Source organism: Vanellus vanellus (assembly GCF_965231255.1).
Source record: "Vanellus vanellus genome assembly, chromosome: 19".
Taxonomy (NCBI): Eukaryota; Metazoa; Chordata; class Aves; order Charadriiformes; family Charadriidae; genus Vanellus; species Vanellus vanellus.
Window position 1 is genome coordinate 939399 of NC_138924.1, and position 12300 is coordinate 951698.

The 12300-nt window shown below is 54.4% G+C and overlaps 1 protein-coding gene across 1 annotated transcript in view; it reads right to left on the reverse strand.

Annotated features, from left to right (window-relative positions):
* The window catches only part of MTMR4 (myotubularin related protein 4), a 29648-nt gene extending 25323 nt beyond the window's left edge, over window positions 1–4325 (reverse strand). The window contains exons 1-2 of the mRNA XM_082493072.1: window positions 4266–4325; window positions 1820–1909 (exon numbers count right to left, since the gene is read on the reverse strand). Of these exons, the coding sequence (XP_082349198.1) occupies window positions 1820–1909; window positions 4266–4316 (141 nt within the window). The 5' untranslated portion in view covers window positions 4317–4325. The remainder of the gene's footprint in view (window positions 1–1819; window positions 1910–4265) is intronic.
* Window positions 4326–12300: the final 7975 nt, after the last annotated feature.

Consider the following 12300-nt stretch of genomic DNA (forward strand, 5'->3'; position numbering starts at 1 on the left):
TTTTTAAAATCTAGATAATCAGGTACCTTTCTGGTTTTCCCTATCCGCCCGGACATGCCGTAGCTCTTTTTAAAACAGAGGATCCTGGCAGCTGGCCAAGTGTGACTTTTCTTGGTTTAAAAAAAAAAAAAAAAAAAAGGCAGAAGAGCCTAAAATTCACCCGTGTGAATAAGGCCCCTTTTTCCTTAGCTAAGTAGGCTCCTCATTGTTCCCTGAATGCCACCTACACCAGGTGATGTTGGTAACCAATTATGCAAAAAACTGTCACGAAGATTTATTATTTCCAGCCAGAGCCCTTCACTTGCCAGACAGGGCATCTGATGAAACCGATTCGTTACACTGTAATTAGTACAAGTCATGCCGCCTTGTCTTTATCACTAAGTTGTTTCTATGGCTTGTGTATACACCACCTAAAAACTGAATTTCCTGGATTTCAGACTTCATGTGCAAGTGACAATGGTACTAACGACTTCTCCCTTCTTAAGTTACTCCTACAAAAATAAAACCTTAGACTGGCAGCTGTCTGAAAACCCTTTAAAAATGTGAATTATTTGACATTAAGAGAATATACTTTATTTCTGCAGTTTATTTATGCATGCTTGACAGAGCTGTTTTTAGTTGGCATGTGTTCCTTCTGCTTACGTGGCTCTTTCACACAGCAACAGAAGGGAGACAGATTAGAAATGGGATGGTAAAACCGCAAGAACTGACAGAGGGAAATCCTGGAATAAACTGACAGGTGCCTGAATACAGCTTCTTATCAAGCCCATGGCGTCCTTTTAGACTTTGCTTTGCATTAAGAGAAGAACAATTTACTGAACGCAAATTACCCTTTGGGAGGGGTGAACTTTGCGGTCCTCCACGCAGAAGACTAAAGCAGATTCTGCTCTTCTCCAGGTGGTATCAGCTCAAGAGTCGTCTCAGCGGCTTCACCTCCCAAAGGCCGCAGACCTGCAGCCTTGACCCCGTGCACCTCCTCAACCCGTCTCTGCTCCTTCAACTCAATCCTCCCATTGCCACGTTTCACTCCCTGCTTTTATCAGCAGCGTTTACCGAGACGTCGCCAATCAGAGCGAACTCAAATACTGCAGCAGCAGTGAGAACACACAACGCGAGCTTGGCTCCAGCCATAGGAAGATGGTGAGCACTGGGACAAGGTGGCAGTGGACTACGTTAAAGGAAGCAACGAACACCCAGAGGCTTTGGCTCCCACCGTTGAGAATACCGCCCCTGCTGCACAGCAGCAACAGCACCCGTGTCTCTTTCAAGGGCCTTTTGCAGCAGGAGGCTGGCACCATATGGAGGTTTCTCTTTCCAACAGCTCTGCAGCCGGAAAATGCCAGGAGCAACGTGTATTGGGGCCAGATCGGCTACTGCGATTCACGCTATGGCTACACAGAGCACAGCCCAGCCCTGATATTCGACCTGTCCCAGGCAGCATCTACCTGCTGCAGAGAGCTCCGCAGGCAGCGTGACAAATTCTCACTGTCGGCACAGGAAGAGGACAGGGAATACCCAGGACGGCTCTGTATTGCATCATGCTCCAGCCGTATTTCCCAGCGGCAGATGCGATGCCGTACAAATTGCAGCATCTTGGCAGGGCCGGGAAGGCAGGGCCGGGGCGTACAGAACGGCCGTCAGCAGCCTCCACGCACGCGGAAGGACTCGCCAGTCCGAATGTGACCTACAGCACAGCACCGGCAAGCCTGCGGCCTCCAGAACACCTTCCGGGCTGGAGAGCTGCTCTCAGGTTTCACACTACCAGAGTCGAGCCTGCCGCATCCCGACGCAGACGGTTTTGGTTTTCTTACTTCCTTACCTGCAATGACTCTTCCTCCTTTACAAGCTCTTTCGGGGGGAACAAGTCCTTGGCCTGGATATACTCCAAACTGGGAGGGCCTTCCTCACCCTGCATTGCAAACAAAACACACATTCAGACAGTGTTTTTTTACTAAAAGGCAAAAATTGAGGCTGCTGGATGCTCTCAGCACCCCAATACCGTGGAGATCCCCTGGACCTGTGCATGGGAACGCCTCTGGACCGTACTCTCTGCATTGCGGGACCCCCACAGTTCCTCCTGCTGTTGCAGAACACCCACCGCTCAGTGGCAGACTGAAGCAGGTCTCCGAGTCCTATCCCTTCCAGCTGCGTGGTATTTGGAAAGCCAAGCAGATACACCTTGACCACGCATAGGATCTCAAACCAGTGTGACGGCAATTTGTCCTTCACAAGACCCATTACCTTCACTATGGCACCACAGCAGAAACACCGTAACACAAAGGGTTTCCATCTACAGTTCAGCTTCGACCTACTCTTCCTCCTCTTATATTCACAAGGACTGCCTTCTTTTGGGAAAGTTCATTTGCACTCTTAGCCCAAAGAAATCTGAGAAGAGCCCAAAGCTTTCCGAGGACAATATGCAAGTATGAAACATAACCCTATAACAACTGCATCTAAGCGCACCCAACATGTGCTACTGACTGGTGACAGCACCCAAGCAGGGCATTCATCCTCAGAGCAGCTGAACGCGTCTGACCTGCTCAGACGGACACCCTGGGAAGCCCATGGAGGCCTCAGAGAAGCGGTCTGAGAGGAGACACGGAGACTGGATATGCCATGCTTGGATAAGCGGAGAGAGCGTCTCAGTTTGGGACCTGTGAATCTTCAGTCACTCATGAAAATCTCGGTCCTCGTTTTCACCAACCCTCAGCCCAGACTGCCAAACCACCGTCTCGCTGCATGAATGAGCAGCATCCAGACTCTCTGCTGGGGACACTCGCCTGCTGGGAGCCCAGGACGGTGTTAATTCTACGGGTATTTGGTGTGGGAATGTATTCCTCAGGATGCCTCTTACTCTGTTCTGTATGCATTAAATAATATTTTAAAATGAAATATCTTTCTGGTTAAGCCACTGAAGCCAGAACCCTGAGTTTCAACCTGAAGAAACGGGAACCCAACCCTTTCACCTCAGTTATACAGTTATATTTAAAATGATGCTGAATCCCCATATGTTGCTGACAGCCGCTCGAGCTTCGGCACCCCCGGGTACCCGGAGCGCTCCCCGGACCTCAGACGAGGGTGGGCAGCCCCCGCGAGCCCATCCCCTCCCCGGGCGCAGAGGTACCTGTACACGCACTGCCCGGAGCGAGCAAAGAACTCGGCATCAGCCCCAGCCGGGGGCAACGGCGCTGCCCCTCCTCACCCGCTCACCAGGTCCCTGCGTGAGGCTGTGAGGGACACGCGGCACAGCACCTGCTCCGGCAGCCACCGCTTACTGGAGACCACGGGGGACTCAGGGGCTTCTCCTGCCAGCGGCTCGCTCCGATGCCAAGGCGCTAGCCCAGGAGAACACAAAGGACAGGTGTGTGCCGGTGCAGCAGGCAGGGAGCAGAGACTCCCTCCTCTCCCATCACCACTTCGCAGCTTGCAAAGAAATCCCAGTGAGCAGCAGGAACTGGAACAGGGCAGCCCGAGCTCTCCACTGGCCTGGGTGCCCTTGAGCTCCTCCTCGCCTGCAGCACGGGACGGGCGGGAGGCTGAGCATCTCCTCCTGCCACGGCCCCATCCCCGGGTATCAGCAAAGTGGGGGGGCTCAGGACCCCGCTCTCTTCGCAAGCCAGCCATCTCCTGAAGCCTGCAGAGCCCATTTGGCTACCGGTCCTTCTGGGGGGGGGGGGGGGGGGGGGTGTGTCTGCAGGAAGGGGCATCAGATCTGCCTCTGAGCAAGGAACTCCTTCCCCAAAAGGTATAAAAGATGCAGAGCTCAGAACCCCCTCCCATCACACCACCATCCTGGCAGCATCAGCCCAGAAGGGGGTCTTGCACTCCCCTGCCTTGCCCGCCGCAGCCATGGTGGGAGCGCAGGGCTCTCCTGGGGCTGCCTGCTCTCACACGGTAATTTTCCAGCTCCAGGCAAGGACCGGCTGGAGCCTGCGTGGCACGGCACGCTCGCCAGGGCCTTCCGGCCGACTCAACCCGCTGTGCCCTTGGGCCCGGGCAGGGCAGCAGCACAGCACCGCCGGGGGCCACGGCATCCTCCAGTGGCACGTGGGAGGGAGGGAGGGAGGGAGGGAGAGAGAAGAAGGGGATCCCCCTTTGCAGGGAGGCTGCACGCCAGGCCGGGCAGACCCAGGGCAGGAGGATCCGCACACAGCCCTGGCCTCAAGGACAGGCCTGATCTGGGGCAGCCGACTCAGCACGGGAGCTGGAGAGAGCAGCTGGCTTATACGGAGAAGAGAAGGGGAAGAAAAACAAGCAGCACTTACAAAGCAGTTGAGCATGGAGCAGGAGACGCGGCCTGGCAGACTCATGTTCATTTCCCGAGGCGGCAGCAGGGCCGGGCAGGCGCAAGCAGCATCTCCTTCCTCCGGTCCTCTGCTGCTGCTGCCGGCAGCGGCTCCAAAACCCTCGCGCTGGGATTGCGGCAGCCTCCCCGCTCCGCCGCCAAGGGCAGGAGCATCCCTGCCGCCGGCGGCCCCAGCAGGTGCCCGCCACCGCGGCCACCACCACCACCACTGCCGGCTGCCGCTGACAATGGAGGGAGGGCGGGCGGAGGACAGCCAGACTCCACCTACCTCCCAAGGCCGCCGAGCACAGCTCTGCCATCTAAGTGTCTCCCTGACAGGCGAGACAGAAAATGGAGAGACCGATGGAGGGATCACCCCTCCCCATAGGCAGAGCCGGCACTCTGCCCATGGGCGGACGCCAGCGGCTCATCCCCTTCCTCGCCGAGTCGCGGAGCCGCACTCCGAGTCGCCGGCACCTGCCTTGTGCTGCACTGATGGCGCGTGCGGGAGCGCCGGGAACAATAGCGGCGAGGAGGCTCCGCACCCCGGCACCGAGCCCTCCGCCCCGGCCGATGCTCCCCGATGCCCAGCCGGGAGCCTCCTGCTGCCAAGCTTTGCCGGCGGTCCTCCGGCTGCCCACGGTCCTCTCTGCCTGGTCAGGGAGGGGAGGACAAAGGGGCTGCCCTGCTGCTTTCTCGCTGCTGAATACTCCCGAGCCTTTGAGTCCTCCTTCCCAGGGGCTCCGCGCGTGCAGGGAGTAGCTGGGTGTCTCCAGCTCCCACCGGCACCCATGAGCTGGAGCGCAGTCCCCATCCCCTCACCGACCGCCCGATGGTTTGCTCCCGCGGGAAGTTTCACCAACTGGGGTTTAGCACTGCTTGCAGACAACGGGGAAACGCCTCGAGTGTGGGAAACACTGCGGGGTTGAACACCCGGTTCCCTGCCCCACTCCCCCAGGAGCTGATTTTTTTTTACTACCTGTCGTTGGTCATAGCCCACGAGCAAACAGCAAGGTGCCCCGGTCACAGCCTGGCCCAGAAGCCACAGGACAGGAGCCTCCTGGGCAACGCCATCTCCATTTCCATCACCAGCTGCCGCTCTGCCTCTCCACCTCCCACCACTGAGCCAGAGGAAGAATCTCTTTCTTAAAATGCAAAATTAAATCCCAGCCCTTCATCAACCCTCCAAGGCCAAGGCCCAACTATTTCACTCATGTCATACCAGCTTTATTGCTCCTGGACCATCAAAGCAGAGCACAGCCTGCAGCCATTAAGCTCCTCTTAGATGTGGTTGCCCCAAAGCCACCACAGACAGCTCTGCCTAGCAAAACCAACAGCCTCTCAAAAGGTTTTTCTCAAGTCAGATAAAAGATTTGGGCATTTCTCCGCAAAAATCGTTAAGGGTTAGATTATTCTGAGCTGTTTCGATCAAAAGATAGCTTTGCAGCACCCAGACCTGCTGCCCGCTCTCACGGCAGGGCAGCAGTGCCCAGGCGAAAAGCTGTTCAGTGAACTCCTTTGCCGAGAAACCAAACCCACAGACAACCCCACGGTCACACGGGCTTCAGGATAAAAGCCCTGGAAGAAAATGCGACCACGCCTGGAGATGAGCCATGAAATCCCATCACCACCTCGGCTCCGTCCCGCTCCGTCATTTATGTAGTGCACGGTGGGTGAACGTCAGGCTTTGCCCAGCCTCGGGGGCACCCGACTCCAGCGGGCACCCACGAACCGAAAGGCATTTGCATTACCTACAAAGTCAACCCAAGGAGAACAGTGGGTTACAGACCAGGTTACGGATTTGTCTTGGCCAAAGTGGAGCAGCAGGAGAGGTGCCCCGCTGCCTGCAGGTTCTCCTCTGGGGTGAATGCCAGAGGTCTGCTGAGATACCGAAGCAGCAAAATGTCGAAGGAACCTTTTATACTGGAAAGAAAGTGTAGCTATAAAAACTCTAAGACCAATTTTGGGGTTTTCCCTGACATTTCTCAGGGCCAAAGCAACAAAACACATCTGTCGATAACAGCTGAAGCACAGAAGTCTCTTCAGACGAGTCATAGCATACATCGCTATTTAATGTATGGAGTGCATAGAACACACGACCAGCGTCTATAACATACAAAAACATAGACAAGGCAAGTGAGAGCTCTGCCCTGACCCACGGCGAGATTTTTAGGACCAGCGCTCGGTTCAGGGCCTGGCACGGGGGACTGTTGCAGCTCGAGTTGCAGAAGGACCTTTGTAACCCTAAGCTGCAGCTGCGCAGAGTTAAAAGGTTGCTCATCAGATCATTACTTTGAATTTCCAACCTAAGCTGACCTGAACATCCACAAATAGCTCTTCTCCCGCTTTCACTGAAACATTTTTGCACTTTTAGCTCTAGAAAAAAAAAAAAGCTTACACGTGGCTTTGAAACTTCTGCCCGAGAGCTGAGTCTGGTGCAGAGCAGAAGTAGACCTTGCCCTGAAGTTCAGCAGCATTTCAGAGGCTCGCGGGGTTTCAGGAGGAACCCGATTCAAACTCCACCGCTTTCACCTCTTCCTCCAACAGTTCACAAAATACCCGCTCTCATTTCCATGCAGTCAACCAGACGAAGAGAGGAGCGGTGGCAGTGAGACCCCCTGGTGCCGGGCAGCCTGGGTGGCCAGGCGCAGGAACGCCGAGCGCTCGCAGCCTCCTGTAGATGGCTTAGCTACGAGGATTTCCTAAATGCCACCTCAGATGCCTCCCCGGCTGAACAGCTGGTATGCACTCCATTATCGCTAACCACCACCAGACCGAACGAGGAAGACGAGGTTATTTTCACATAACCGGGCTCCTCCGAGTGTCACGCACATGCACATTCATGCAGGGGCAGAGAGAAACCTCCCTCATTTTCTCCAAATCACAACAATCCTAAAGGTCTTAGGTACTCTGAGGAAGAGGAGAGGTGAACGGAACACAGGCTGCACGGTCTAAGGCCAGTTGGCAGTAATTAACCCTTTTTCCTCCCATTAGCACGGCATGCTGTTCATGCTGCATGTGGCTCTCTCCTGTGCCCCTCCTCCCACCGCTCCACACTTGCACGCTGCAGGTACACAGCCCGTGACCTCTCTTTAAGGTCCCAAAAGGGATTTGGAGGCTCTAAGATATCACGGTGCTTAGCAAAGGTAGGACTGGCACTCAAGGGGCCATCCAACAGCCTCCGAGAGAGACGATACTCCCTATGGAGACGTGCCTGCGCACACCAGGAGCCCAGCCTGCAGCACGGGGGCGAGCCGCCGTCCGGTCCCACGCGCCCAGGGAACCCGTACTGGGAGCACGGGGTGGCCACCAAGGTGCTGAAATCTCTCTGGTGGCCTGGAGCCACTCAACAGTTTTGTCCAGTTTTGGGCTCCCCAGTTCAAGAGGGACAGGGAACTGCTGGAGGGAGTCCAGCGAAGAGCAACTAAGATGATGAAGGGCTTGGAGCATCTGCCTTATGAGGAAAGGCTGAGAGCGCTGGGACTCTTTAGCCTGGAGAAGAGAAGGCTGAGGGGAGACCTTATTATGGTGTACAAGTATCTAAAGGGTGGGTTGAAGGAGGATGGAGCCAGGCTCTTTTCAGTGGTTCCCAGTGACAGGACGAGGGGCAGTGGGCACAAGTTAGAACACAGGAAGTTCCGTTCAAATACACGGAAACACTTCTTTACGGTGAGGGTGACGGAGCACCGGCACAGGCTGCCCAGGGAGGTTGTGGAGTCCCCTTCCCTGGAGATTTTCAAGACCCGCCTGGATGCAGTCCTGAGTGATGTGCTCTGGGCAATCCTGCTTTAGCAGGGGAGTTGGACTAGATGATCTCTAGAGGTCCCTTCCAACTCTGATGATTCTGTGATTCTGTGAACACCTCAAACTGCATCTTTTTAACCAAGGGCTAGCCCGGCTTTCTGCCGGACACGGAAAGGGTGGTTCCAAGAGCAGCTAACACCCACTGCTTCCGAAGTACAGGCAGAGTCTCTCACTCACGGAAAGGCGGAAGCAATCAGCCAAAGGGTGAGAAGAGCAAAACTGGTCCTGTCCGCTGCAGGGAGGTGCCACGGCCAGCACAGCGGACTCAGACTTTGGAGTACAGCTATACCCCTCCCAACTGAGACTTATCTTTGTCCTCCATTTCTTTTCAGCACCGCAAATAAAATTACTGCACATACACTTTCGTTAGGCAGAGGGCACCACTTCCATCCCTTCTACTATTATCATAGAATCATCTAGGTTGGACAGGACCAACCATCAACCCAACACTGCCAACCCCACCACTAAACCCATGTCCCTCAGCACCACATCTACCTGTCTTTTAAATACCTCCAGGGGTGGCGGTTCCACCACTGCCCTGGGCAGCCTGTGCCAATGTTTGACAACCCTTTCAGTGAAGAACTTTTTCCTAATATCCAATCTAAACCTCCCCTGGCATAACTCGAGGCCCTTTCCTCTTGTCCTACAGCTTGTTACTTGGGAGAAAAGACCAACCCCCCCTCCCCCCTATACCCTCCTTTCAGGGAGCTGTAGAGAGCGAGAAGGTCTCCCCTCGGCCTCCTTTTCTCCAGCCTCAACACCCCCAGCTCCCTCAGCCGCTCCTCACAGGACTTGTGCTCCAGACCCCTCACCAGCTCCGTTGCCCTTCTCTGGACACGCTCCAGCACCTCAATGTCTGTCTTGTCATGAGGGGCCCAAAACTGAACACAGTACTTGAGGCGGGGCCTCACCAGTGCCCAGTACAGGGGGACGATCACAGCCCTCGTCCTGCTGGCCACACTGTTCCTGACACAGGCCAGGATACCACTGGCCTTCTTGGCCACCTGAGTACACTGCTGGCTCATGTTCAGAAGCTGTCCACCAACACCCCCAGGCCCTTCTCCGCCGGGCAGCTTTCCAGCCACTCCTCCCCAAGCCTGTGGTGTCCACGGGGTTGGTGTGACCCAAGTGCAGGACCCAGCACTCAGCCTTGTTGAACTTCACACCACTGCCCTCGGCCCATCGATGCAGCCTCTCCAGATCCCTCTGTAGAGCCATCCTACCCTCAAGCAGATCAACACGCCCGCCTAGCTTAGTGTCATCTGCAAACTTACTGAGGGTGCACTTGATCCCCTCGTCCAGGTCACTGATAAAGATATTAAAGAGAACCGGCTCCAGTACTGAGCCCTGGAGACACCACTTGTGACCGGCCACCAACTGGATTGAACTCCCTTCACCACCACCCTTTGGACCTGGCCATCCAGCCAATTTTTTACACCCACCCAAGCCATTATTAAGGGTGGGCTCTTCATCACCATAGCGTGGGCTTCACCCCACAGACGGGGAGCAGGGAAAGCAAGGCGCGATGGCCATGGATGGCAGAGATCTGAATCTGTAGCCCTGGTAGCGCATCCGTTACGCAGACTGCCTGGATCTGCCTCCAGCTGGAGAAAAACAACAGAAAAATTGGCAGGAGGAGGTGACTGTCCTGGGAAGGTACTCCCAGGACACCAGAAGCAAATCGACGGCAGCCAGGGCAGCTCTGCCCAACAGCCTGGGGCTCTGGCAGTCACCGAGCCTTCGCTGGCCGCTGCGGGCTGAGGTGCTCCCCACAGCAGAGGTATTACCAGGGTACTCTAGTTAATATGTGTCCAGGTCTGAGTAGTTTCGATGAAGACCGAGGTAGGAACTGGTTATCTAGATCTTTTTACAGGTAAGGAGGGTAAGGGAGAGCCCTGTATCATTTATCTCATCCTAAAAGTTAAAATTTATCCTATCTGCTTAACGGATTCCTACACCTCAGGGTGAGATGAACTGCACTCGGACACATATTTCTATTTCTCTCCGCTGCCCAGGTGGGGGTTCTACATAAGCTGGTGCAGAGAGCTGACTAGCTGTGGCCAAAGGGACTTCTTGTTCTGCCTTCTCTACTTCTGTTGCATTTTGTTTCAGGTCCCTCTACAAAAATAGTTCATTTCTTCAAAGCCTAAGGAGGTCCTTGGGCGAACTGAACGGCTGCTGAGCCACTGAGGTGGCCTCCCAGAAATAAACCCCTAAACTTGTGTGAAGAGAAGTTACTATTTTATACCGCATAAATCCAGACTGGGATGGTGAGTGCCATCGTTTCATCTTCACAGGACGACAGAAGAGCTTACAGATCTGTAATACTGCATTTAACAGTTGTTCAGAAAGCTGCCCAGAGGTGAGCACGTCACAGGAATATGAAGGAAGAAGCCTTTGAGAAGGGGGACAAAAGGACAGAAGTCAAAGGGCTATCAACTCTGTATGCCAGCAAGAGGGGACGAGGGATGGCCACCCTGCAAAACCCCGCTTAGGCTAACAGTCATGGTCCCCTCCAAAGGGTATGAACCATCCGTGGAAATCCAGATGTCTACAGCCCCAGTATCCCCAGCAGTAAGGAGAGGGAACGCTGCTGTGGGAGTTGCACGGCGTACGGTAAGAGCTGAGCCCTGAGCCGGCGGCACAGCGGCACGGCAGCTTGCACTAACTTACCCGCCAGGTTAGTTTTAAGTAATGTATTAAGGTTCTGGGTGCTCGTTAGGATTTCCATTAGCCAGAGTTAAGGATTAAACCACCACTACTGCTGTCTTCAAGGTCATCTTCATCAGCAGGAGAGCCTGACAATCAAAGCAAAGAAAGCTCTTAACCGACACTCGACCAAGCGTTCAGAGCAGCAGCAAGGGGAGAGCAGCTGGTGACCCACATTTGGGGGGCTGCTGAGTAAGGTAGAAGCTTTTGGGCATGCCCTTGCTAACCAGAGGGCATCGGTGCTGCGCCCTCTGACTGCAGAGATCACGGGTAATTAACTAAGCACTCAGCACGCCTGCAGGGAACAGGGTCTCCAGCCAACCCTCCCAGCAGCTGGCCGAAGAACGCCAGCCCCAAAGCACTGGTGTGTTAGCAGACAACCCCTTGGAGCATCCATTAACCAGCACCTGACCTCCATCCCTCCCTGCAGACCAGCGTTTCACTTGGACATCACAGACCTCCAGAGAGGTCACAACAGGACCCAAAGGAAGTTGTCAAGAGTTTACATCAGCTCTCTACCTCCAGCTGCTGACAGGAGCTCAGGTAGGTAGGTGGAGACGAGTGCTCACTTCCACAGCTTGCAATTATAAGTTCTTTCTCTCCCTTGCCATGGGGGACAAAAAGCCTGTGCTATCTCCCCAAAACAGTGGGGGAGGGGGGTGGGCTTTTTTTGTTGGTTGGTTGGGGTTTGTTCCCCCCCTCAAAAGGAAAAAATAGTTTTAGAGAAATGAAAGGAACATTTTAATAAAATATGAAACACCCATGAATCCTTTTCAGAAGGTCCTTTGAAACTGTAAACAGGTATACATAAGGAGCAGAAGACCCTCTTGTCTAGAAGAAACCAAACCATCCGTGGTTACAACTAAGGGTGGGCCAGAGCCAGGTCAGGATAAGTATCTGTCAAGACACAGGAAAGGAGCACAGTGAAAAGCAAAAGCTTCCATGTTTTAATAAGTCCAAAGTTCCAGGCTACGCAGCCCAAAAAGAATACAGGTCCAGAGAGGGGTGACAAGGATTAAAGACGGCATCTCTACAGAGAGGAATTTAAAAGACTAGAGCTTCTCAGGTGTCTAATGGGAACGTGACAGATCTACAAGATACCAAAGGGCATGGAGATGCTCGCAGGCAGCGCCACACTTCACCGTTACTCCCAATACAAGAAACTGAGGACCATCAACCAAAACGACATGGGGCAAGTTCAAAACCAAAGCAGGAGAGGTTACCCCGCACAACTTGGCAGCGCAGCTCTTTGCCGCAATGTGTCGCAACCGCAAATCTTTACTCGGTTTTGAAAAGCAGCTAAGCAAATTCATGGAAGAAAAGTCTACCAAGGGCTGATGAAACACCAATAAATTGTTTCTGCATTACCAAGTCGCTGAGCTGCAGATCCTGACAGGTGAGAGTGTACACCAGGGATGCCCCCCCAGGCTCTCCCTGCAGCACTCACCGGTGGCCCACCATCAATGGGGCCTTCGGTGGACCCAGCCTGGCCTTTTCCATGT